This window comes from Alligator mississippiensis, chromosome 1 (genome assembly GCF_030867095.1).
Source record: "Alligator mississippiensis isolate rAllMis1 chromosome 1, rAllMis1, whole genome shotgun sequence".
NCBI lineage: Eukaryota > Metazoa > Chordata > Crocodylia > Alligatoridae > Alligator > Alligator mississippiensis.
In genome coordinates this window covers 179,164,999-179,192,778 of record NC_081824.1, presented here as the reverse complement: position 1 = coordinate 179,192,778, position 27,780 = coordinate 179,164,999, and the positions used below count along the sequence as shown (strand labels likewise).

The window sequence follows — 27,780 nt, the reverse complement described above, 5'->3', positions numbered from 1 at the left end:
CAATTGATGCACAGAAGGCCTCTGCCCCCTAGTGTGTGTCCTAAGCATCTCTGTTATGTGACTCCTAGGAATGTTGGGGACATATTAAGAATGTTAACATATACTTTACAGTCCATACTGTAGCTCTTCCGTGCCATTTTTATAAGCAGAGAGCACATCCATGTGGCTATTCTATCAGGTGCATTTTAAGAAGGAGCATTTTAAACTTGTACTTTCCTGTAACCTGTGTCCATTGAAGTCACTGAGAATTTTGCCATTGACCTCAGTACAAGTAGTTTGGGCCCTCAGTTCTACTCTCCTCACTCATGTAAACAGTTCTGTCAACTTCACTGGGAGTAAAGTGAACAAGATTTGTCCCTAAATCTACAAGACCACAAAGAAGACAAAAGCTTCTGACAGCTGATGTTGATTTTCCATGCTTGTACATTGACCTCTTAAGAAGTCAGTTAATTTTTGGCAACATTCAGATCCAGGCCACTCAGCCCATAATGGTTTAAATGATTAAAATCTTCAGGCACTTGCAGAAAGCCTTGCAGAAAGCGTTGCTATTGGCTTTGCATTAAAGGACATACATTTCTAAAGTAGTCCTAAAAGAAGTAAAACCAAGTCTGCAAAGGACAGAAATAATTTTAAGGCTATCCCTTCTTTACTGTGGGTGAGAGACACTTGTTCGCTTTGAAGTATCAAAGAGAGCTATGAAAAATATCCTCTACCTCAGATGATTAAAAATGAAGGCACCTCCCTGTATTGCACTCAACTTCATGCAGGAGCGCAGGGTACTTCTTGTAGATCCTTGATGACTCTCTTAAATACTTCTGCAATGGGTACAATGCAGAGTTTGCCATCTATTAGATGAAGCTGAATCATTTAAGACAGAGGTGGTCAACCTGTGGCATGGGAGCTATGAGTGGCACAGGCAGCCTTTGTATGTAGCACATAGCAGATCGGGGAAGGGGCAGATAGGACAAGAAACAGAAATCAGAGCATCAGATCAGGCAGGGAGCACAGAGCAGGAAGCAGAAAGCAGAACCGCAGCTTGACCAAGGAGCACAGGCCAGGGAACAGAAAGGGACCAGAGTGGTATTTAGGGAGGATGAGGTAATTTGTAGTATGCCTGCCAGAATGGTTGGCCCCCACTGATACTGATTTAGGAGGATTCAGTTCATGAGCAATAGCTTGACTGGATTCTGCAGATAACCCTCCATAAGTACTGAATGGTATTGGATAGTTGCACCCAAAAAACCAGGAGAGGAGAGCAGCTGCTCAGAGGATACAGTGGAGATTGTATCTTCCTGTGCTAGCTTGCCAATAGTACATCACTTAGCCTGTCTGGGCTGCAGTTTTTGGATCTACAAATGAGGGATAAGAAGGCTTATCTGTCTTTCCAAAGCACCTGGAGATCTTCTGATGCAGGGAACAGATGTAAGTGCTAAGAATGATTATTATCAGTCCATGGATGTGTTAGTTCATTATCAAATCCCTGTAACAGCTTTTCCAATCCACTCCTATGATGCTGGTATCTAAGAGCTGTCTACACCATTATGGTATTTATGTATGTTTAAACCTCAAAACATTCCAAAGCAAGGGAAGACATGATTTGGGTGTGCCAATGAGTTACCCTGCCCTCCTTTTAGTCCCCCTCTAGCTACGACTGTGCAGGAATACCCTGCCTAAAGGAATAGTAGTAGGGTGAATTCTGTTGGGGAAGTAGGGTTTGCTCCCCATCCCACCAGGAAGAGGCAGGGGCTCTGCCTCTAAGACAAGAGATTAGAAAGCATTTGGGTTGAATCCTTTGTGTCTCTACACTGCAGCCTGCTGCCTCCTCCTCACTGAATCCACTGGACAGCACTGTACATACAGGAGCTGGGCTTCAGGAATTGCTCAGTTACCTGCTGTCTCTGGAATCCTCTCACTGCAGCACTGTTATTGCAGATGATCTGCTGCAGTGCATGTAGCTGGAGACCCCACATACAGAAAGGATATGGAAAGCTAACAGAGAACCTGACACTGCCCTTTCCAACCTGAAGAGACTACAGTCCCCTTGGAAGTGTTTAAGTACACAGGTGGCACTTGTCCATCCCGAACTGCCATGCTGAATTGGCAGGCCTATTCCCTCTGGTGTTTGGAAGGCAAAATCTGGCTGCAGAACCAAGAGCTACATCTTGCAGAACCAAGAGCCAGGTAGAAGGTAGGCAGCTGCATCTCTCAGATGTTGGGGCTTCCATGGACTTTCTTGACGGTAGTCTAAGGGTTGCCCTAGCTCATGCAGTAACTTCTATTGCCCAGGCCACATTTCCACTTGTTTCTGCCTGTTCTTACATCCAAAGCTCCCCTGAGAGCAGAACCAATGCTGAGGGGTTCTCCTGGCTCCTGTGACAGCAGTACTGCTGTCACAGACCAATGGTTATAAGGGCAACATTGAAGCAGTCCCCTACTACTAGGGGAAGCTCAAGAGGATTGTTTCCATGGTCCAAGATTGCCTGTTTCCAGAATTTAAAATTCATGAGTCAGGGCCCCAAAATCAAGAATCTGGCTGAAAAACCATGAGATTATTTTTTTAAAAGTACATTGTAGGTTATTTTTTGCTTCTCTTTCTGGTTCCTGAGGTGATAGCATTGCACTGCTACCCAAACCCTTTTCCATGAGCTCTAAGGCTAGAAAATAACTTAATTTGAATTGTAAATCCCATAGTTTGAAATTCTAGACCAAGTGTTGGCAACCTACAGCCTGTGGGCCAGATCTGGGCCACAGAGCCACTGGCTCCAACCCAGAGCTGGGGGGGCTTTGGTGGCATTCAGAGGTGTGGGGGTTTGACCCATGCTACACTGCACTATGCCATGGCTGGGCAGCTGCATCGCAGGGAGCTTTCCCATACCACAGTGGCAGTGGCAGCGCTGGTGGCTGGCTCTTAGTGCCACCTGCTTTGAACCCAAGCTGGGCTATTCCAGCCTACTGCCGAGAACTGCAGCTGGTATCTGTTCCAGACTGCTGGGAACTAGCTACTGACACCTGTTGGTGCCTGGGTAGAAAAGAGACTCAGAGCTGCTGAGACGTCTGCAGATGGGTACAGTAAAGGAAAGGAGCTTTCTGCTAACATCTGTTGGTGGCCAGGGGAAATGACTAAACAAGCCAGACCTTGTCTGCACTTCAGTTCTTTGACAGGGTACTTTTATTGATTTAGTTATTTCCTCAAAGAATTGCTACTATCCCCAAAAGGATATTCCCCACAGCACCTCTCTGTAAGTAGGGAGAGCCAGGCAGATGCTCCCAGGCCTTATAGACCCTGATCCTACATGGGAATTCCCAGTGCACATAGGACTTAGCCCCTCAAGCCCTGGGAGAACACACCACCTGTTGTCCTGCAAGATCAACAGTTGGGACAACATGCATTAACTGTGCCAGGACAAATCCCAGCATAGCTGATCTGCTTCATTTGGTGATGTCTATCTCTAGCCCAAGTGCTTGCAAATGGGGACTTACTGCTCACCAGGGCACCAGAGAAGATAGTTTTGTTTCCCTTGTTTTTGGCTACGGGCTCAAGCCATTGTCTATATTTTCCGAGGGAATTCCCAGGTAACTAAACCTAGTTCTTTTTGTTGCCAATAGCACTTGGCAGAAGGGTTGGCTGATAATATCAGAGATTCTTTTGTAATCACTTGCCTCCAGGAGATGAGGTGTGAAGGAAAAGAGCAAATATCAGGAGAGTCTTGATAAAATCATGAGAACGGGTGGCACTGACATTCTCATACCAGAACTGTGGCTTGTGGCTTTTTTTGGTTTGCATTTTGGAAGGAAGAGACCAGCAGAGAGGGTGCACCTTGAACACTTCAAAGCAGAGACTGAATTGAAACCTATTTAAAATGTGGATAACGTTCCACACCAAGTCACACCCAGTTTAAGACAGATGAAATGTTGGATCTTAACATTTGTACTGCTAGGTTAAGTGTACTGCTACTACTGGGATGGTTTTAACTCCTGGGTTTTATGTGAGGTTTGTATATGTTGGGTGTGTTTAGGACATTAATAATATTTACTCAGTCTAAAATGCTCTCTGGCATTGGAGCCACTAGCTCAATGAGCTGGTGTGAATTATTGTTGGCCTCTGTAGTAGCTGGGCCTTCCCTCTGAGCTGGCTGGAATTTACTGCTCTAGCTGTGCACTCACCCACCCCAGGCTTAGTGCAGCCTGGATCCAGCTCTTGAATCTATGCTGGCAGCCACTTCTGCCTGTGCAGAGCCCCAGTTAAGTCAATGAGTCTCCATATAGCTGTAGGGATCTGTCTCTGTGGACCCAGATGGAAGATTGCAGCCTAGGTGTGATTAATTTCTGACTGTTCCAATCCAATTAAATTCCCATTCTACCTGCCCCTCTACACTACTCTGGTACTCTGGTGCTCTATCTTTTGACCTTTCCGACTGGATCAGGTCCCATACTGCTTCACCAGGATCAGGCCCTGCACTGCTTTGCCCATTTCTGCACACCTGGATTGGGTCCCACACCCCTTTGGCAGTCCCTACAGTACCCCAGTTGATTCTGTGTTGCCTCTGTGGTATATGGAATGTACCTGTAAGAGGATAGTGGTAAAGGCTAGACCCCATCAGTGAGCCGAGTTCTAGCAACCTCTGGCTCCAAGATCCCAAAATGTTCTGAGTTAAAGTAGCTACTGATGAACATTCAGCTACTTAAGAGGGAGCTCCCAGAGTGAAGAAGGGGGATGTAGTATATGGAATGGACCTGTAAGGGGCCTGCAGTGGCATGTTCCAGTCTTTCCCCGTGATGCCCTGTGGGTATAATTTGGTGGTGGTGGGTTGTTGTTGTTCTTCTCACAAGCTGTAAGTGTGTGTGTTGCTGAATCCTGTTCCTAATAAAGATAAAGCTGTTTATCATCCCACCAGTTTCTGCTGAATGCTGACTTGAGGACAGAACCCCAGGGGCATGGAGGCATGAGTAAGTACCCCATCCCAAGAACCCAGTGGCCAAGGGGAAACACTATAGCCTCTGCCCAACCCAGCATGTTGGGATCAGACCCTACATCACCTCTGTCCAGCCCAGTGCACTGGGATTGGACCCTATGCTGGTTGCACCCAGGCAAGTGCACCAGGATCAAGCCACATTGCCTAGTTTACATTAGGCAGAAGTAAGAGCAGACTTGCCCCTTAGAGACTAGCTTGCTCAGACTGGCATGAGCTTTCATAAGCTACAGCCTACTTTGTCAGAAGCTATAAATTAACTTACTGGGTGTGCCTACATGAGATGTTTACTGCAAAGTAGACAAATTAGCTCCACAGTGAAGTCACATGTCTAAACATGCAGCCCTATTAGGCTGCAGTAAACTAACTAACTTTGCAGCAAGGTAGTACTTGTAAATACAAGTATTATCCTGCTGTGGAGTTTTTTACTGTGTAGCAACACATGTGTAGATGCTGACCTGAGTGTAAATTGCAGCTGGTCAGCCCAGCCAGCAGGGAGCAGGAGCCTCATTGCACAGCCAGCTCCTCCACCGCACAATGGATCCGCCTGGAGCCCAAAGCTGACCCCCATGACTCCTGCCAGCCCAGGGCTGTCCCCTGGAGCCTAGGCCTCATGTCCACCACCAGCTGGAGCCCAGGGCTGACTCCCATGCTCCCTGACATACTGGTACTGTGGTGGCACAGTAGGGGGCACTGCTAAGAACAGCCACTTACCTCCCTGTCCCATGCCCAGAACCACGTTTTGGGAGTCTCACCTGGGGAACTCTTTCTCTTCCTCTGGTGTCATTTTGGAAACTATCAGGCAAAGACCTCAGGCTGCTTCCTGAAGATGTTCTGTAAGTAAAGACCCAGCAGCTTGGACAGCCCAGGCCACCACCTGCCCCAGCTTCTGCAGCAGTGGTCCACCAGTGAGGTGGACAGGGTGGGGATCTCCCCTGCGGATGCCAGCTCTGGTTCATCAGCAAAGGAGCCTGCTGCCCGGCCAGCCACGCACTGCAACTCACCACCCTGGGATGCATCACCCAGTTAGACATCATCTCCATGGCCAGGGACAGCATCCAACTGACAGGAGCGGTAGCCACACCCCCTTCACTCCAGCCCCACACAGGAAGGAGGGCTGGGGAGGAGTGGGTGCCAGAACCACTCATGCCTGCACCAGCTCACTGACCCACCTCCGGGCTCTGCACCTGGAGTCAGGGGCTCTACACGGGGAGGTGGGAGGTCCTTTCCATGGCATGGAGGTGGCTGCTCCCCTCCCTGCCCTGCCTGGCCAAGATCCCCTCCCCACATCCATCAGAGTTTCACTCCACAACATGCACACAGGGAGGCAGGAGGCAGTTCAGGACTTTACTGAGCACCCAGTGGCCTCCCAGCTAGGCAGCCAGCAGCCTGTCACATGCAAAGAAGCTTGCCAATCAATGGCAATCTCCTCCTTGGCCGAGGGGGTCAGGCACTCATAGCATCGGCAGAGATACTGCTCCAGGCAGTGGTGCATGTTGCAGGGAAGTGCAGGCTTGCCTGGGGCATCATCAAAGCTCAGGGCCCCATGCTAGGTTCTCAGCTGCACCTGAAGCCCTATGACAATCATCATCATCAGGGCATAGTGGGTTGGGCACCCCTCGGAGTGCTCAAGCAGCTCATTGTAGCATGCCTGGGTGATTCCGACCAGGGACATGCTTGGGGCACAGCCCATGTGTGGCATGGGCCCTGGTCTGGAGCGCCTCTCCAGAGAAGCCCACTGAGGGTGTGGAGGAGCATCACCAGGTCCATGTCCCAGCCAGCTGAGAGCCCCTGACCCCCAGAACCTGGGTGCTGCAGACCCAGTGGCACAGGAGCAAAGTGCCTGGCCTGTAGGGAAGAGAAAAGGGGGATTTGCTGTGGAGCCACAATGACAGCTGCTGGGAGGTGCAAGGCATGGCTCAGATTGGGTAGGGTACAAGGAAGGCAGGCTGCCTGTGGCAAGCAGCCCACCTGCCCCTGCTGTGGAAGCGGGGCGGGAAGCCTTGCCCAGTGGCCACCCATGGAAGGGACAACCTGGGCAACTTTCCATGGTCCTTGGGCACCTGTGAGCACATGATCCCCAAACTGAGGGCAAGCAGTGCACAGTCTCTCAGTACAGTGCATGTTATCTCTAAAATGTTGCAAACTGTCACAATGAGCCTCTCTGTCCTTGCTCTGGAGAACCAGTTGTTAGACGTGTCAGAGAACCACCTAGCACTACCAGCAATGGGGCCCCAAGGCTGGCTCCAGCTTCTGTAGATGTACTCTGCATGCACTGGCTCTTTCAGCACCAGAGTCAGGATCAGACAGCTCTTCTCAATCAATCACTGTCTCCGAGAAGCAGCTTGAGGACAGCCAGACCTGGCACTGCAAGTACCGTGGGATGTGGCGTGCCTCAGAGCAGTTGGACTGTGAGGACTGCGTGGTCTACCAAATCCTCCTGCAGAGGCTGGTGGTGGCTCAGGTGCACCAGACAGTGGTGCCAGCAAGAACTGGCATGTCATTGATGCAGTGCTGGTCCTGGTGGTGTCTGTTGCCACAGCTGGCATCCAGGCCCAGCCCTGGCCCCAGCTGGCCTCTGGCAGCTGCCTGCAGGCCTGCCTCAGGTCCCCCAGTGGGCACGGCAGCATGTGCAGCACCACCTGCAGCAGGCAGGACCCTCAGCTCCTGTTCCAGATCCTGGCCACCTGGTACTCAGACCCTGTGCTTTACCCACTGTCTGCTGCTTACCCCAACTCCATGTGGCTCCCTAAGCAGAAGCAGTCCATGGTGGGGCTGGCTCCCCATGTGGGCCCTGCTGGCCCCAACCCCAAGGAGGAGGAGGAGGAGGAGGAGTGGGCTGAGCTGGCTGGACAGTGCCCGGCCTGCCCCCCAGGCCAAGACCTGGCCCACCAGGCGTAATGCAGCATCTGGAACTGAGGTGGTGTTGGTGGAGGTCAGGGTGCTGGGTGCCTCTGTCCGGGCTCCATGCCCTAGGCACCTCCTCCCCATTTTGCCCCCCAACACTGTAAATAGATACTGCACATAGTTTCACAGGGATGAGGGCACTTTATTGATGATATGCATTGGGGTTATGGGGGAGGTCTATTATTGGAAGGGAGGAAAGAAGGGGGTCTGTCGTTGTGTTGTGGAGGGAAATAAAGTTTGGGGTTTGTTGCAGAATGTCTGCAGTATGCGTGTTCTTGAGATTGCACTGTGGGCCCAAGGTTTGTGGGCAGCCATCCCGGCACCCTACTGAAAGGGGTGGACAAGGAGATGGTCAGCAAGTGCCTTGCAGACTCGGTGCCCTGGGCACCACTGCTGTGGGGAGGGTGAGGAACATCCATCACATGCTGGGCACAAGCTCCTGGGACAGCATTCAGGAGGGCTATGTGAGCAGGCTGTAGACTGCTTGGGCCACAGAAGCATGTGCCTGGAGACCAAAGCACCCGGCAGCCTTCTCTGAAGCAGGGCTGGCACCTGGGCTGTTGCGCCTGGAGCTCCCCCCAGCTGCTGGAGGGGGACAGAGCAGGGCAGGAGCAGCCCTGGCCTAAACTGTTCCTCCCTGCTTCAATTTGCCGCTGTTCTAGGCACACATGTAGACGCTGCCCCTGGGAGTAGTTTACTGTGGCACAAATTGCTCTGCAACTTATTCAGTCGCATTAATTGCACAGGTAGACACACATACAGAGAGCAGTCTCCTAAGGATTTTCAGGAATACTGTCTGTATTCCAGTGTAAATGTTCCAGAAATTTCATGGCCTGCATATTTTCTGTGTAAGCCTAAGAGGCTTATATTGCTATTCTGATTCACAGCATCGTGTCTGTTTCCATTTGAGGGCCAATGCAGCATCTCAGTGTGTTTACTTTTATCAGTAATAATGCCTCTGAGTATTATACAAAACTCCTGAGATTAAACAACCACCACTCAGTGGATACATTTGGAGTTTTATAACCATTTATAACAGAAACTTTTGAGAACTCACATAGGAAAATCCACACTATGAAAAAACAGTCCAAAGTTGTCTGATTTTTACTGTATTCTAGCTGGGCAGCTCCAAAGAAAGCCCTGGCCCTCTATACATTTTGAACAGCAATCAGCCTGCTGCCAATAGCTTCCAGAAAGAGAATACGATCTTCTGAAGCTGGAAGCTGGGATGTCATTTGTCAAATGATCTTAAGAGCCATTTCTCCTTACATTATTTATGAAAAGTACTTTAAGGAAATGATTGTGCCAGCATTTCTTTAAAAGAAACAAAGGAGTACAAAATATCTTTTTTTCTTACCCAACTATTATACACTGGGCAGTTTGTAGAAAGAAATCCTTTAGTATCCTGTAAGGCCAGATGCTTTTCATGTGATGTACTGAGAAGGATGTAAAGGGGCTTCCAGGTTGAAGGCCCTCTCAGGAAAAGGGGTTGACAGACTACACTGCTTTAGTATTATTCACTTGCAGAGCAGAAGCATAGCTCCAACAGACTTTTTATTTTTTGGAAATTAGATATATTCAGCTGAAATGTTTTGTCAGAGGGAAAGGAGTCAAATATATTTGACTATGGTTCCAGTGTCTGTCTTGCCATTGGACTGCGAATCTCATAGCATTTGATATTTTTCTTAAACCCAGCTGATGAACTGGGCTTAAGTTTATGCCTTTCTAAACAAGTTAGTCTCTGAGGTGCCACCATGCCTTGCCTTCCACCTGACTGCATACTCACATGGCTAACCACCTCTCCCTTAAAACCCTGTGATGGGTTGTACAAGGTGACTGATGCCCCTGATGGACACCCAACTGTAGTGCTGCACCCCACTCAAAGCAGGCATTTTTTAAAGGGGGAATAGTAGAGAATTTAGACCTTCTTAAAGGCCTCCATGATCAGCTACTGGCAGTACCAATAGGAATTGTTCCTGTAGCATAGAAAGGCTGGGAGCTGGTGGAAGCCAATCAGGGCTCAGGTAAGAAGTTTATTTCTGTAGGGGTCAGGTTTGGTTGAAGCTAGGACAGGGGAGGAAGGATCACCTTTGTACCTACTGACTACGCCCTCCTGCTGAGCCAGTCGAAGGCTATTGTTTCATATGACAGCATTTAAAACTCAGGTGATCATCTAAAGTTGACTATCAATTGCCCACTGTAAAGTAAAGAGGGCTTGCTTTGTGAGATGCCCCATGGTTAAACTGAATGTGTGACACTGCAACTCCTGGAGCAGTGTAAACACGTGAGAATTGCAGCTTTCATTTAAAAAAAAAGGGTTTTGTGACATCTGTGGGGAGAAATCTCTGATTTGACCCCAGAGGCTCAAAAAACAGAAGGCAAATGAAAAGAAGCTAACACCATTATTTAAATCATGGCTATTTAAAACTGTTGTGATGCTGGAGGAAGAGAAAGGTGAGCCAGGATTTTGAATAACCGGGTTTGGTAATCCAGCCCAATTCACTTTTTGCATCTCATGTACCTCAGGGACATGTCTATTGTCACTCACCAGTCATGGGCTGGTTCCTTTAATTTGTTCAGGCTGTTAGTCCATCAGATTACTTCTGTCATTACCAGATTGTGAAGGGTCTCTCTGGGTCAGTTTCTTTTTTCCCTGGAAGTTGCCCAAATTGGATTTATTAAGGGACTCTATAATCTGACATAGTCAGAATGTGTCTAAGGTGAGTCTGCATTTTCATGTGTGCTGCTTGCTCAGCTGTTGGCAAGTATGTCTGCTCCAAGGACTCACCATTCTTTATGCTGAATATCCCGTGCAGACATCTGCACTGAAAGGTGTTTAACTTCCCTCAGATAAACTTATTGCTCTTCTATGACTCTAACCCACACAAGACAATGCTCAAGAGATTGCTACTAAATATTTGAAGCTGAATGCTGATGCTGCTAGCTTTTCATACTGGGGCATTAAACTTCCAAGAATCAAATTGCCTTATCTCTTCAAGTTCTTACATTGTAGAACCAGTCACCTTGGGAAATAAGAATGAAAAGCTCAGTTCTGAGCAGAGACATGGCCAGCTACTTACAAACAGGTAAACCCAGAAGTGTGGGCTCCCCTGATGACTGAAAAAGGAAGCCAAATGGTCAATTAGCTGAGAAAGATAAGTTGAGTGCACAGGGAAGAGCTGACAAGAATGAGGGTTTTTAACTGGCAGATGGTGCTTCCACCATTATAAGGTAGAGAGAAATGAGTTAAACCAAAAAAAAAACAAACCAAAAACTGAGAGTAAAGCATGCAACATGGCAGTGCTCAGGATATTAGTAGAGAACAGCATAGAAACTGATCTGGGGGGTGAAATTAGAAAGGAAACTTCCCCCTTTTACCCCAATCCTAATCCTGTTGATGGGCTCCATGAATTTGTATGTTACCCCATTGTAAATCCAGGGATAAGGAGCTACTTGCACTGATCTTACAGCAGGACTGAGACATGACTGAGGCAGTGGCATGCAAGTGGCTAGCAAAGCAAGAATCCTAGGCAGGCTTAGATGGGGTGCCCCGCTGCTGGTAAGCACATGAGCAGTGCAATTCAACCTGTCCTTGTACAACTCTGAAGATGTACAATGCTTCAGAATTTATAAATGTTATTACTGTTATCCCAACTGTGTCTGTCCCAAACATGTAACCCCCAACCTAACAGTAAAAGCATACTATAAACAAAATTATTATTCATCCTTCTATAAAGACAGGTAAAAAGCAGCTGAATATGAAGGATTTGATTAATCAGAAAAGCCCTGGTCACAAAACCCAGCTTGGTTAAGTCATTTTAAAAAAGCTCAGGAAAAATAACAGAAGGCACTGCATCCTCTAAAACATGTCTTTTACAAAGAGACTTGATGCTCTGGTGAAAACTAAACACAACCAAGGTTATATTATATCAACTTGCCTAGAGTGATTAGATCTCTGTCTGAGAAGTAAACAATGCACTAGCAGGTGGTTCTCTGGGACACCGATGAATGAGCTGTCCATGTATATTTTTTTGTGTATAAAATGATTGCAAGGATCATGTGTGAAAGAGGATTAGGGGTTACATGTGCTGTATGTTCCATGTCACCATTAGTGCTACGAAGGGAGATTGGGGAAGAGAATGTTGTGATGGTGAATGAGGTCTTAAAAATGTACACAAGAGCTACTAGTGGAAGAATGACAGATCACCTTATCCCACCCTCTATGTCCAGCCTGTCTATTGCAGGGAAGAGGACAAATTTCTGCTAATTTACCCTTCAGCTGATTTTGTGGGTGGATGGTAGGAGATCCTGCCATAACTAGCTTTAGTGTCTGGGTCTCTGCTCAAGGTTTTCTTCAGGCAGCAATAGTAGCAAACAACATTTGCAGAATGTTTGCTAGCTTCCCTCTTTGCTAGCTTCCCTCGTTTCTTAAGATTGTTGTGAAGCTGCCATACTGTTTATTTCACTGAGCTACTGCTTGACAATGTTATGAGTAACAGCAGAGACAATGGAGATGCCTGCCAGCTGATTCAGGAAGACAGCGCTGCATCTGTTCACAAAGTTATCTATGGAACAAGTTATCTATGGCTACAAGTTATAAACACAGCAGATGAAATTCTGAAGGAAAAATGCTGTTGAAGAGAAATTAATCCATGAATGGGTTTGCCAAGCCCTATAGTGAATTATTAATCAAAAGCAAATTTTCCTGTCCTCCTCCTCCACTTTTATCTTTCCTCTGAAGTGAAGAAACCTTATTTCTCAGTTCTCCTTCCTATCCTCTGTGTTATTTCTTGTTTCTCAATTCAATGGATTGTCTCTTTCTGAAAAATGTATTTAGAAAATACAACAGTAAGGATAAAAAGAGAACTACACAGACAGCCATGTCCTTGTCTGGCTGGCCAAATGAAGGAGCCTGTGGTGATACCTCTGCAAAAAGAATGCTAGAAACCACAGTAGGTTTGCCCATGGATATTTCTTATAGTAGAGTTGCTTATGGTTATTTCTCTACCACCACTTGCTATCTACAACATGTGAGCTAGTCAGAGGATGGTGAAATCACTTCACTTGGAGGCATGATGTCTGCATCAGCACAATAGCCACTGATCCACATATCTCCACATGCAGTCTGGAAACCACAGAGATCAACACCCACTGCTTTCAGAGGAGGAACAGGCAATCACATTCCCTAATCATCTCCTATGATTCAGCACAGACACAACAAAGGGCAGAATTTAACCCTGAAAAAAACTGCTCTTCTATCAGCCTTGACTAGTCCCTACGAGCTCCACCTAAGCCTTCATGTCTCTCCCGTTTCCTTTGCTTTATTCCATACCTTGGATTCACAAAGGGATCTTCACTGGTGAATACATGTCCTACTTACAGAATGCTATCGATGAGTGTTTCATAGAGTTATAGATTATGTCAGAATATAAGAGGTTCTGAGTCTGACTGCACACATATATTTTAAAACAGTGCGAAGTTTATTACCTTACATTGGCACGATGCACTTTTTACACTTTGTACTGAATATGCATTTATTAAACTAATAAGAGACTGAGCTCCTCCTGTTCTCTTACATAATTATTTTTTCTCTTATCTCTCTGTCTAGATACATTAGGGCTTATGATTGTGCCAGTTATCACAGCAGCAGATCATTTTGTACCTAAATTAAATTTGCAAGGTGAGGTCCTTAATGGACTGATTGGAATTTTCTGTTTTTCTTGCTCTGTTGGGTAAGGACACTCTGCTCAGAAGCTTGCATAAAGGCTTTATCACACATTAATATTAGGCTACACATAGAATGTGTAACACTTGATTGTCACACATTAAAAAGTGAAAACTAGTTTTAAGCACCCTTCAGCCACCTTAAAAGTTATGCCAGTCCAGGGTAGGTTTATCTGTGATCTGTGTTACCCAGCTTGCGGTACAGTAACATGTAGCCACTTTGCAGACATAAGGCAATCAAATTCCAGTCCTCCAGCATCCCAGGATACAGTGTCCCATCCCCACACCTTCCTGTTCTGTGTGGACAACTCCCAGCTGCGACTCCTAGTCTAGCCCTTGTTCACTGGCCCTCTACTGGCAAGTCACAGCTGTGCGGGTGGGGGATAGTCAGAGAAGGTTTTTAGCTTGAATGTGTAACCACTCTAAACTCAAGCTGTCATTAACCCTGATCAGCATTTCAAAGTGAGAGAGGAACAGTGGGGAAAAAACACAGTTTTTTCCCCTAGGTCATGACCCTAGGTCATACCCAGTTCACTCACCCTTTCACCATCCGCTCTCTGTATGGTGTGACACAGGCCTATTGATATGCCATTCTGGAATGTGGACCAAAGCCCACCAAGTAGAGCTATAAGCCCTTGATGGGGACCACTAAGGGCATATCACTGATTGCTTGGGACAATTAAAAGACAAAACAGGGAGGGGAGTGAGGGCTATAGGTTAAAAACAACTGCACCAAGGGGGGACACTGAGCAGAGCATGCCAGACAGTGCCCGCTAGCCCTCGAATGAGTCCCAGGAGCCAGCAGACACTGCCCAATGAAACTCTGCCCAGAGTCATGAATGGACAAGGGACAGAAAAATAGACTTACAGTCCTTGGGGGACCTCCTGGTCAGAGCCCCTTTCCTCATGAGGTATATTGCCAGCTTGGCTAGGGCCAGGAGGTTTATCAGGAGGTCCTAGGACTTCGTGGGGCCACAGATGGAGAGTGCAGAAACAAAAAAGTGAGGGGAGAAGTGCAGTCAGAAGCATAGCAGGTTATGGAGGAGGCAGGAAAGGGGCTGCAGCCAGGCACACTCCAGGTACACGTGCAGGGTCTCCTTCTGCGCACAGAAGGGGCAGGTGTTGGGGGCATCCATGAAGTGTACCACATAGTGTGACACAGGCCTATTTGCTGTTTTAGGGGTTCATGGGCAAAAGGTCCAGCACATGAAACTTTAAGCCCCACTCAAAAAGGGAGGCTACTGGCAAAGTGGCAACTGATTACTTGGGACAAATGATAACAAAACGGGGAGGAGTGACAGTCAAAGGTTAATAACTGGTGTGCCATGGGGGGACACTGAGCAGAGCACTGCAGACAGTATCCACTAGACATCAAATGATTCTTGAACCAGTTGACACCGCTCAGTGATATTCCACCTAGAGATGGGATCTTACGAGGGAAAGGAAAAGTGGTCCCACAGTCCCCAGGGGCTCTCAAGGGTCCAGTGAGATACCGCTAGCTTAACCAGGGCCAGGAGGTTGAGCAGGAGGTCCCAGGGACTTGTTGGGGCCAGGGACAGAAGTGTATAAACAGGTGAGGGGAGTAGTGCAGCCAGAACCTGGGCAGCAGGTTCTCGAAGAGGCTGTGCAGGGGCTGCAGCCTGGCGCGCTCAAGGCAGGCTCACACCAGGATGTCCCTCTGCTCACAGAAGGGGCAGGTCTTTGGGGCCACCATGGGACACACCCTCTGGCCCAGAGACACTGGGCACCATGGCCCTATGCTCTGACCCAGGCAATAGCAGTTCATATGTTCTCAACCTCTCACCAGGCCCCAGCACCACGCCCCACTTAGCCTTGCCTAATGGGTGACAGGTAACAAGGCCCAAAGTGTCTTGCTGATGGGAGCCCCAGTGCTGCGTGCTGCTAGAGGATTTCTCAACCCACGGGTCTCAACCCAAAAGTCGGTCGCAAAAATACATGAAAGGGCTGTGAACAAACTTTAAAAACAGATTCTCCTTTAAAGGAGAAAAATGTGGGAAACTGCATTTCCCTTTGCAGCTGCCAGAGTTCCAGCCTGCAAAGGGTTACTTGTCCCCCTATCCTGGGGGGGGGGGGGAAGTGGGTTGGGAGCGAGGGGTACTGGATCGAGATTGGCTATCGATGTTTACAAATGCGTCCTGGCGCAAAAAATGTTGAGAACTACTGTGTTGCAAGAGGGCCTGGAAGGGCTCCCTACACAGGACCCCTCTTGCAGCTCCTGCGTGTGCTGAGGCGCAATGGATGGGGAAAGCGCAGCTGCGGCCCCCCCCTGCATCCCCCTGCACCGACACTACCAGCGAGCTCCTGCCACGCATTGCTGCCTCACTCAGTGCGCGCCCTTGACAAAAGCACGTGAGCGGTAGGGGGCGGGGGAAGAGCCCGTTCCATCCACTGCCTGCTCCCATTGGGTGGCTCTTCCCCCGGCCAGCTCTCGCTCCGATTGGAGCCGCGGAACGGGGCGGCGAGGACACGCGCTGAGCGGCAGCGGTTCCGGCCTATCGGCGCCCGCGCCGCTCCCAGCCCGGCGTTTGCGAAGAGAACGCGGTGGAGCCAATAGGAGCGCAGAGGGCTCCGGGGCTTGACAAGGGCCAGGTAAACAGCTTGTCCCGCGCGTGGCGGGGGAAGGGCCCGGGCCGGGGGGTTGCGGGGCCTCTTGTGCCCTGTGAGGGGCCAGGGCCACACGCCCGAGACTCGCTCCGCCCTCCGTCAATTTCCCACCGCGGTTCCCGTGCCCCGGTCTCCAGGCTGCGCCTGTGCTTGGGACGCGGCCAGGGAATGGGATCAGGCTCGTGGGATCAGACTGGGGCTGCAAGCAAAGAAGTGCTGGGGCGGGGGAAAGGAGGAGTAATTAGCAGGTGCCCAGGCAAGCATAGACAGGGATGATTCTTTTGCCCCAAGGTAGAGGTGTGCGTGGTTGGTGGCCCCTGGGTGACCACCCTCTTCCTTGCTGCCACCTATGGGAGCTTTCTGGGACAGAAGGAAAGCTGCCCACTTTGCAGAGCTTGGATTATTCTCTTCCGGGATCCGGCACTGTTCTTCTGAGCCCCTCCGAGTTCTCCCGTACCCAAGTTACTAATTTCCCCTTCCCCATAAAGTGGGAAAAGGAGAAATGAGTATTGAGTGACTTGGTGATGCATCTCAAGGCAGAGCTGAGGCCGGAGTCCAGATCTCTATTTGGTCCTGGCAAGGCCACATCTGGAGGTCTGTGTTCAGTTTTGCCCCCCCCCCCCACTACAGAAAGGATGTGGACAAGTTGGAGAGAGTCCAGTGGAGGGCAGCAAAAATGGTGAGGGGGCTGGGGCACATACTTAACCCCAGTTCCCTCAGCTTCTCCTCATATTTAGTCTGCAGAAGAGAAGATTGAGGAGGAATTTAATAGCAGCCTTTAACTACCCAAAGGTGGTTACAAAGAGGACGGAGCTGGGCTGTTCTCAGTGGTGAGAGATGACAGAACAAGGAGCATTGGCCTCAAGCTGCAGCAAGGGAGATTTAAGTTGGATATTAGGAAAAACTCTCATTAGGAGGGTGGTAAAACACTGGAACAGGTTACCCAGAGAGGTGGTGGAATCTCCTTGGAAGTTTTTAGGCCCGGCTTGACAAAGCCTTGGCTGGCATGATCTTGTTAGGGTAGGTCCTGCTTTGAGCAGGGGGCTGGACTAGATGACCTCATGAGATCCCTTCCAACCCTCATTTTCTATGATTCTGTGATCTCCTCTCCCTTGGTTCTGGCCAATAACCAGTGCTCATTTAGTTTGGTTGGTCTGTAAGGTGAAAATCGACCCAGCCTTCTACTTGACTTTGGACTGACATGGGTAACTGCCACACATCTTGCAGTTTACTTAGTTTCAGAGACAAGTCTATGATAGAAGCAGGGGTGTTATTGAAGCAGGGACATCTCAGAGTGTCAGGAGCCAGCAGCAATGGCTGTGAGGTAGGTGCAAGCTACCCTGCTGTCATCTCCAGGATATGCTGCCTCGGAAGCCCAGTGATGATCACTTAAATGTACATATTATTAATTATTTCACTCCCCCATAGTTAGGCCTGGCACATTAGTTTTGCTGACCTAACCCTGTCATCTATGGAGAGGGAGGTGATGTCTTCTCACTCCTGACACTTCTACACAAGGAGAGACCCTAATGTAATACCAGGTGTACCAGAAAAATAGTCCTTTTACCAGGATAGTTTATTCTGTTTAGGAAACTAGTTTAAACTCTACTAGTCTTGCTGGTCTAGCTGTTCCTACCCACCCTGCTAAGTCTAGATAAGAGCTAAGAAAGAAGGAGTCACAGATCTGCAAAGTCAGAGCTGACAATAATGTCTCCTTCAGGTGGAGGCAACAGGGCTGCAGGCCTATAGCATTCACAATTTACTGTGAGCAGCTTCTCATCTTGATCATGTGGGTGGTCAGCCGGGAGGCATGGCATCACACTTAGATTTGTCCTTGCCTCGTATATTGTCTAAACCAGTGGTTCTCAACCTTCTTTGTATGAGGACCTGTTTGTAAACCTCGATGGCCAGTCCCAGCCCAGTGCCCCTCATTCATGACCCACTGCCCTCTTCCCCCCAGTGTGTAGGATGGGGTATGTGTGGGACATGAGGGGTCCCAAGCAGCCCCTTGCAGTCTGGAACTCTGCCAGCCTACAAGGGAAAAGCCATGGTTTCCCACATTTTTCTTCTTTAAAGGAGAATCCATTTTTAAAGTTTGTTTGCCACCTTTTCATATACTCTTGTGACCCATGGGTTGAGAAATACTGGTCTAAATGCTATATTTTCCTCTGGAATTTACCAGTAGCAGTTATCTTTCTTGGCCTAAACTTAGGGAAAACCTGTTTATACTACTTCATATCTGTTTGTGGACCTAAAGCAGTGCTTCCCAACCCATGGCTTGTGGGCAACATATTGCCCAAGAGACTTGCCCATGCTGCCCATAGCCTCAGAAAAGCAAGAGTTCAAACTGAAGTTGACAGGGAGAGCAAAAGATATGTGCAACACATTACGTGCTTTCATGTGTGGGTTGCCTGTAGGACAGCAGTGGAAATAGCTGATCTAAAGGCAACAAAAAGAAATGGGTCCTCTCACCTATAGACCATCAATGAGAGTGGCACCTGGAAGCAGGTCTTTCTTAAAACTTAAAAGTTGAGTAATAAGTTTCCTGCCAAGTGAGACCAGCTATTATGTTGCAGTAGCTGTACTGCTATCATGTTTCATTTTGCAGTGGATAAAATCTGAAGTACAGCGTTCAGCTTATTTATTTGTCCTGGGAGCAAGAGCTGTAGCTATCTACAGTCCAGGGGTATGAGCCCAAGAGAGAAATTGTTTCTAGTAAGATGAAAATGCAGCAGGGAAATCCTCAGTGATAATTTCTATAGCCCATGAAAGGCAGTGGAGTTGAGTTACTTGCGGGTTTGTTGTGTTGGTTTCTTTTGGGGTTTTTTTGTTGTTGTTTTTTTGTTTTTACTCACAGCCAATATGGCCTGTTGCACAACAGACTTCTTTCCCTATTCTCAGATGTATTTGCTTGTTTCTCATTGATTTCTGACGGCTAGTAGCCTGAATCATGAAAAAACAGGAGAGTTAAAGCCAAAACAGCTGTTTCCTTCCCAGCTCTTGCTTGCTAGTAATAAGTCAGAGCCCAGAGCTATTGCCCAATTTTATTTTTGCCATTCAAGACTATAATCAGCCACTTCATTTATGGGAAAAAAAAGTTAAGAACTCTGGAGACTTCTAATGATTTTACATTCAAAAAGGTAGATTTGTGTCCTTTTGTGACTTACCATGCATGGTGCCTATGGTCTTTCTTCCTCACTAACTGCATGTAGTCTTGATGTGGAAACGCAGGCAAAGCCTACGTTTTTCACTCTGAAATCTTCTATCAGTGAGACCATAAAGGAAACATGTTTCTCTCAGCCCTTCTTGCTTTCTTTACTGTTTTCCTCTCCTGAAGGAAAACAGTAAAGTCCTTCCTTCTTCCAAAGCCAGCTGAGGAAAATACCTTGTTTACATGCACTGACATTTCATAGATTGGACTGAAATAAATGACTTGGAAGACTCTTTCTTTGGGTCCTGTTGCTAGATGCTTGCTGGTTTAGTCCCCTTGTGGTTAATATAACTCCTTAAAACACCACTCTCTTCAAGAGCCCCATTCCCACTAACCAAAATGGTATAGAAAGAAACAACTTGCATCACTTTACAATGCTCTCTTCACGGACACATGATGCCTTGTGATCTGTTGTGTTGGCTTTCCATTTGGAATGCAACAGGGGCCTTCTCTTCTGCTTTGTTCAGCCCCAAGCACTGGCTGTGCTCAGCAGTTAAATGAGAGTCATCAGGTTGTCTCCAACAGACGTATGGGGGAGGGGGCCAGACTTACTTAAAAGTGATGTTTTACTGCAGTCACTGTCAGACTTCTAGACATGAAATTGTAAAAGCTTTGCTCCAGGCCATCAAATCAGCTGAAAGAAATAGCAGCATAGAGAAGCTGAATGTTGGTGCCTGTGGGAAAGGGGAATGAATGTCCTTTTTTGTCTCCATTTTGAGACTACTTACCAACTTGCAGGTCAAAGGGTAACTCACATAATGACGAGAAGAAAAGGGAAATGGGAACTTCCTGTTGTTGCATCTAGGTGCAGCATTCACTGAAGAGATGACTGCTGCTACTAAGGCTCTTCACTGTGTTCCTCAATACTATGGTATATTAAGAATGCTCCATCCCATGTCCTACCAAACCAGTACATCATAAATGGAGGGAAGGTGCATTGGTGAAATAATGTTTGAGTGTATTAGCCTGAACAGAATAACTGTTGCATTTCTCCATGGTGTTTTTCTTAGTTCTCTGTGTAGAAGACAGTGTTGCATTGTGGGGTCAGGCCAATGCTCAGGATCTCAATATCACGCTGTTAGACAGGAGGGCGTGGTGTACAATTGCACATACACACACAAACATCAGTTAGGTGCGCGCACACACTCTAGGTGCATACACCTCCACCAGGCATGCACATGCACACTACCAACTCAGGCACATACACATCCAAAATTACCAGCCTAGGCACATGCATACTATTGCCAATTCAAGCACATACATACTCTAATGATAATGACATGAAATCATACACAATATACATACATACACACAGGTTAAATACTGACTCGGGTGACTCTGTGTGTGTGTGTGTGTGTGTGTGTGTGTGTTGGTGCCTGTGGTACCTATGCTTGGGGTGCTTGGTAACTAAAGAGCAAGTGGGAGAGATCAGGGGAAAAGGCAGTGGAGATGGGTCAATAGCAAAGAAACAGCAGTTTGCAGGTAGAGAGGAGCTCAGGACGGCTGGAGCCACAGGAGCATGGGCTAGGTGTTGGAGGTGGTGGTGAGCCAGAAGCAGGAGAGGGAGAAATGAGACAGAAGTTAGAGGGGCAAGGAACAGAGATTGGAGCAGGGCCAGAATCGTAGTAAAGCAAAACCCAACTCAGGGGTCCAAATAACAGTTTTATTAAATGAATACTGTACAGCTTGGTTCCCACACACACAATGACAGCAGAAGAAAGAGACTCCATGGAAGGGTTGGAGTCCAGGCAGGGAAGAGAAACAGAGTCCAAGTTCTTGGTTGAAGAGAGGGTGGGGGTGATAGCTACCTATCCAGGCTGGGAGGAGGTCCTTGATGGCCAGTCGAGGTCTTTCTCCAGCAGGTGTTGTCCAGAGTGGAGTTGCCAGCAGAGGCTCTGGGTTGATCAGAAGTGTGACATAGAGCAGGTCTGATCCAGGTGAAGGTGGCATCCCAAGGAGTCAGTCTTTACTACCCCTTTTTATGGGGCAGACTACCTCTGATCTCCTATGGGGAGGGCCTGTGTCCAGGCAGGGTCAGCCCTGCTCCAGGGGGTTCCAGGTGTTCATACTGAGCATGTGCAGCCTTGGCACAATGGTGGTTGCCTCATCTTTTGTGTCTTGAATGTGGAGGGTGGTTCCAATGGCTGGGGTGATTTAGTAGGGGATCCTGCTATCATTGTGTTTTACTCATCCATTCACTCTTTTGCTTCAGGAATTCAGGGAAAACCAATTTACTTGGGAGAGGTTACAGAATTGCAACATACTTACACAACAAGGCATGGGAACAAGGTGGGAATGGATACTTGACATCCCTTAACAGACACAGGCCTAAACCATACAGTATTAATATGAAACAATAAAAATGCATAAATGATAGGAATACGATATAATACAATATAAAACGGTAAAAATCAATACAAACATAACAGAACACTATTTGCAATATATAAAAAAGGGGCTTATTACAATAAAATATACAAGAACTTAGCTCACCTAGTATTACTTGTAATCACTTCTAAGGGATAGAGAGGGCAGAGAGAAAGTCAGAAATGGTTGGGGAAGGGGAGGGAATGTATTTTTAAATAAATTTAAAAAAACCCAAAAAACCTGGGGATTTTGCTACAACAGTGTCTTCTAACAGTTTTAAAACATCTCTTTTAAAATAAGAAATTTCCTTCCATCTTTATGATTATTGCAACTGGAATCTTGTTTGGAGAAGGTTGCTTCTGCTGCTGCTGCTACTGTTGTTAAATATTTAGCTTCTACATGAAGCCCAGTTTGGCTGGTGAAAACGCTAGTTGTCATCTCCCCCTGCATTAGCAGAGTGGTGCGCTGGTCAAATTGCAGGGATTGCATGGAGAAGCTTATGGGGGAAAGAGACTTCTCAAATGCTGTGGAAATTGGACAGTGGGTATATGCAGAAGCTGTGCAGCTGTTTACGAAGCTCCCTGACCAGCTGAATTTAGTTATGATCTGATGGTAGGCTCTTAGACTATTCTTGCTTCACTAGTTCACGTATATTGCTTAAATGCACATACAACACAAACCTGACTTTCCCTTTGATGACTAACAAACCTTTCATTTCACAGTGTCCTTATACTTTCAAGATATGTGACCCCCTGAGAAGCTCGCCTGATAAACCCCCGTAGGCAGGGAATCTGCACTTGCAATATGGATGTGAACAGAAGTGGATGCATGCTCCCTAGAACTTGGGCCAGAAAAAGCACATTGGTATTGTAAAGCAGGCAGTCTAACACTGACAGCTTGTGTCAGCTCTGCCTTTCCTGGATGTTGCTGCATCTGTCACTGAGACAGGGATAAAATTATAAGAGCTTTGAAGAGAAAGTGGTGGGGTGCCTGTCTTGAATTCTCTCATCTAGCTATATTGGGCTCTGTTTGTAAAACTCTCTGTTTGAGAGGGAGGTCCAAAATCAGCGAAGATCAGAGGCGTTGCAGTGGAAAGGGAGTCTCCTGATTTCTCCTTTCTTACCTCACATATTAAAAAGAGAGAAATGTCCTGGCTATCTTCTAGACTCCCATGTCTGAAATTGGTCTTCTGGTTGGGTCATGAGAGCACTAGCCTGGATTTATCCTGTAACCTTGGCCAAAATGATTAGCTTCTGTATGCTTCTACTTTAGGGGTAAGAAGAGGACAGTCTCTACTTCTTGAGGCATATTGGGTTTCTCTGTTGCAGTGCCTGGATTCAGTGCTCTATAGATGTCCTGGTGATGGTATATGCATTTTGCAGCTTTCTAATGAATTGGTTCAAATCTTCCAATGTATGAGGGGTCTGGCTTGTGTTTCCTGGGAATTGCCTGAAAACCAGATGTAACTAACTTCCTTGAACCAGCTCAGACAGCCTCTCTCAACTGAATGGTAAAACACTAAAATGGATTCTCCTGGATTGAGCTGTTACAAACCCACTCATATGGAAAGGTTGTTTGATATTAAAAGTGGAAGGCAGTAGAGTGAAAGAAATCGGATCCTAGAGTTGACTGAAGCCTTGGCATTGCAGCCGTGGCCACCTGGCATTTGTCAGGGTACCTAGGTTTTGTAGTGAACATGGTGTGGTGGGGGAGGAGAGAAGAGGGAAGGGGAGTCGTCTATATTTTTTTCTTCAGAATGTCACTGTCCGTTTTGCACAGCCAGCAGTGTGGAAATTAGGCCAGCAAAATCTGTTGTTTCCAAATGGTTTTTTTCTCTATAGAATAATATAGCTGCCAAAATACTGGCCAACATAAGTGAGAGAGACAGAGCTTAGCTCTCAAGAAAAGGCAATGCCTTACCATTCTTATTGGGTGAGGGGGAACTTCCTATGAAATTCAGATGACCTCTAGGTTACTAGCATGCATTTAGCCCAAGTTCCAGGTAACTAGTCATTTAGCACCATCTGGCTGCTGTTCGTTGGTCTGTGCTATGGGAGCTGCTCTCTGGCAGACAGGCTGTCACCTTGCCGTTGGCATTCAGCAGAAGTGGAAAAATTGATTGGGCCCTGGAAAATGAACTACTTATGAAACCCCAGAGACCATCCCTCTACATCAGCCAAGGCAATGGGGGAGGAGGCAGAGAAAGCATGGATGCAGCAGCCCTGCAGGCTATAGCTTTAAAAAGGAATTCTCACCTGGTTGCTGTTTTTGCATTGAATTTCACTTCCCCTCCCTGACCACTTAAAATATACCTCATTTAATCAAGCAAGCTACAGCGCTGTGCAGGGTACACTGTGCTGATTTATCTTCTTGCAATAAGAGATGAACCCCTGCTGTAGCATTCCCACTGCAAGGGCATATCCTGTGGAAATCTCCAGTCCTGTCTGTTTGCATTGTAATGTTAATGGTTTCTCTCCATTTACTCTCCCTGTGTTTAAGGCTCTAGCAGGTCTTTATTGTGCCACTCCTAAGCCTTCAGGGGAGACTGAAGATGATAACTTTCATGAACAGCTCAGACAGTGAAGAAGAGCCCTGCAATGAGAGAACCTCCCTGATGTCAGTTGAGAGTCCTCCTGTGCCCTCCTACCAGGATGGCCTGCAAGCACCAGAAGTAGTGGAAACACAGACACACAGGGTAGGACTGCACTTCTAAAAAATGAGGAAATGTGGCATGATGCTATTGCTGCTCTGCTGAATGGATCACTGAGGGCCTTCCAGTATGTTGCATGCAGGAGTCAATTAGTTCTTGCTCTGGAGGTGTAGCTGTTTAAGAAATATACAGTATAACAGTAGCACCATTGCCACCTTTCCTTGTATACATGGCTTTTAATTTCACTGCACACCCCTCTCACTTCCTGCCAGTTGCTAGAACTGTATATTTTAGTTCTGCATGTGACTTCTCTGGGAGAGATCCTTTCATGCTGTCTAGCATTAAGGAAGTTAAAGTAGCTACCTTTGTCAGTACTGGCTAAATAAGAGATGGAGTCTTGTTCAGGTAGTCATGAAGTATCTGTGTGACGCAAGCACAGAATTGCTGAGAGGGCACGTTCAAACAACTGTGCATCATAAGACCATTCAAGTGAAAAATTTCCTTCTGTTACAGTTTCAGAAGCTTCCCCCAACCCCCCTCCCCCCAAACATTGCACATCACATACCCATTCTTGAAGTGTTTGCAATGCACCTGAGATTTTAAGAACACCTTGTGCAGTTCTGGGCCCATCTGGTTGTGTTGGTAATGATATTATTTAGTCATGTAGCCTACATGTTTATTTCACCCTAAGTTTTTCTGGTGTTCTAATATAGGAAGCTGTTCTGCATTGTTATGAATTGTTAACTAGCAAGGGATTTTTTTTTCCACAGCAAATAAAGGGGGTCTCATACACGTTTTTTCTTTTTTTAACAGAAGAGGTACACTGGTAGCAGTGGTAGCTCTAATGATGTTGCACATGGAAATTCTGACGCAGAACTTCTGGTGCAAGATGTTCGATTGGACAATGAAGAGGAAGAACTGACTCTGAAATATGGAGCCAAACATGTGATCATGCTTTTTGTGCCTGTCACACTTTGTATGATTGTTGTTGTTGCCACCATAAAGTCAGTGCGCTTCTACACGGAGAAAAATGGGCAGCTGTAAGTAGGTTTCTCTCTGAGTGTGATCTCTGGCATTACAAACATGTTCCTAGAGTAGCTGTTTTTGTACATGGAGAATTTTTGCAGTGGGTTGGGAGAGCCTTTATCTGCTCTGTTAAAATTTGTTTTCAAATGAGCAAAGAACATATTGGCTGCCTATACATGTGCTCTGGGGGGGGAGGGGTGTGGGGTGTGGGGGGGATGGATTTTGATTAGATCAGTTCCCAGACAGCTGCTCTAATTAAAATGGCTCACCGTCACATGTATTAAAAGCCCCTACACATTTCAGAATGGCTGCAGGGACACTTTATCGAAAAGTTGTTGAATGAGCTTTAGATTAAGTGCCCCTGCAGCCTTTTTTAAATGCGTGGGGGCTTAGTATATGTGACAGTAAGATGCTGGAGCATTGTAATTGGAATGCAGATCAGATTAATCAAGTCTGCTCTGACATGTTTTAATTTGAATGTGAATGAGCATGTCTGTAGGTACTCCTTGCTCTTTTTGAATTGGACTAAATATACTAAATCCAGATGAGAGAATTTGAATGTGCATGTGTTGCGCAGTAGAAACTGGATACTTTGTGGGGTTAGATTCCTTACCCTGCTTGACAAAAGCAAGGGATTTGAAAATTGTTTGGGTGGGGGAGTCGCAGCAAATACCTTCATGGGACTAAAGAGGTACTCTGGTTACTTGCTTGCACTTATGTTTCAAAGGGTGTCACTTCTCCAATCAGCTCTGCTGATTGCATCCATGCTCCAGTTGTTCAGAGAAGCAGTACCCTCTGCTGAAGCTGTTACTTTAACTGGATGCATAGCTTATTCTTAATTTGGCAGCCCATTGTGAGTTAAGCAGGGTGCACACCATCCCTAGATGAAAAATCCAAGTTCTGCTGAATCACTGTAGGAAAGGGCACTGTTATTAGGCTATCATATGGATAGTGTTGAAAAAGAATTCAACCTCTGATATGGCCAGAATCATAGTAAAATTGCTCCCCATGGAGGAATAAGGGTTGGATACCCAGTCCTTTGAGCCACGGGGTGGCTACAATTGAAAAGTGGTGTGTCCTTTCAGGTAAATGGGTAAAGACTTTTGTTTCTTGGGGACTTTCTTGATTGTTCCTTCTGGTCCACCCTGACCAAGACAGTATCTATAAATGAGGACATTTCTAGGGCTGGAAGACAAACATGGGGGGCAATTCAAATGGACAGAGGGCAGGGGCTAATGGTTTCTTTGACTGTAGTATATTCTCAATTATCTGAAGTCCTTTAGAAAGAAGCTGCCAAAAATTAGATGTGTGAAGCTGCAATATCTAGTGAAGAAGTGCACATGCGAATGCATGAAGCATAGTGTAAAAGCACACTGAACTTGACAGTCTGATACTAAACACAATACAACTTCAAAGAGAGTAGTGTATCACATGACACCAACAGTTGCAGATCAGTAAAACAAAGTTGTCTTTTCATTAATCTAGGGTATACTATGTAACCAAAAGAAACAAAATGCTACAATGCCTCAAAATCAGGAGAGATGCCCTTTACCAAATGGAGAAAAGTATAGATCAGTGGTACACCTTTAACCATATCATAGAAAGATAAAGAACTGGAAGGATCCTTAGACATGCAGCAAAAATGAATAGTGGCTTGAAGTGAAACTAAAAGTCTTAAAGACATTTAAGTCTTTGGTCCATTTGCTTAGAGCAAGGGTGGAGAGATGTAGTTAGCTGTGTTAGTCATCATGACATGCTTGCTAAAAGACAAAATGTACCTGGGTGGCAGGGTATTAACATGGTGTATCATGTTCCATTGCTTACTATACATCTCTTACACTACTTCTGCTTTACCCTGCAGGATATATACTCCCTTCAGTGAAGACACACCTTCTGTGGGCCAGCGTCTCCTGAACTCTGTGCTGAACACCCTCATAATGATTAGTGTCATTGTTGTAATGACAGTCTTCCTAGTTATACTATATAAATATCGTTGTTACAAGGTAAAGTATTTATGCTAGGCAAAGCCTGCAGTGGTTTAGCTATTTGCTACAAGCTAGTTCTAGTAGAGTTGGTTTGCTGTAGGGAAGAGTCACTTTCAGAAGTTATAGTACCAAAGTCCAGTCCAGGACTAGTCTGTCATCTCTTTAACAAATAACTTCCAAGTTTTACTGTGGTTGATTTGTTGTTTGTGGTATGTGTGTGGGTAGGTTGTCTTTAACTGTTGGGAAGTTCATAGTTAGCTTTTCAGCTAGTGTAAAACTGAATGCATCTAGCCTCGGCCCTTCTCTGTTCTTGCG

At 46.7% G+C, this 27,780-nt stretch overlaps 1 protein-coding gene across 2 annotated transcripts in view; it reads left to right on the top strand.

The window, feature by feature from the left end:
- The first annotated feature begins 16,122 nt into the window (after positions 1-16,122).
- PSEN2 (presenilin 2) overlaps positions 16,123-27,780 on the top strand; it is a 28,643-nt gene continuing 16,985 nt past the window's right edge. For both annotated transcript variants that reach the window (XM_019483103.2, XM_006272615.4), the window contains exons 1-4: positions 16,123-16,211; positions 24,304-24,499; positions 25,268-25,494; positions 27,342-27,483. In XM_019483103.2, the coding sequence (XP_019338648.1) occupies positions 24,356-24,499; positions 25,268-25,494; positions 27,342-27,483 (513 nt within the window). In that variant the 5' untranslated portion in view covers positions 16,123-16,211; positions 24,304-24,355. The remainder of the gene's footprint in view (positions 16,212-24,303; positions 24,500-25,267; positions 25,495-27,341; positions 27,484-27,780) is intronic.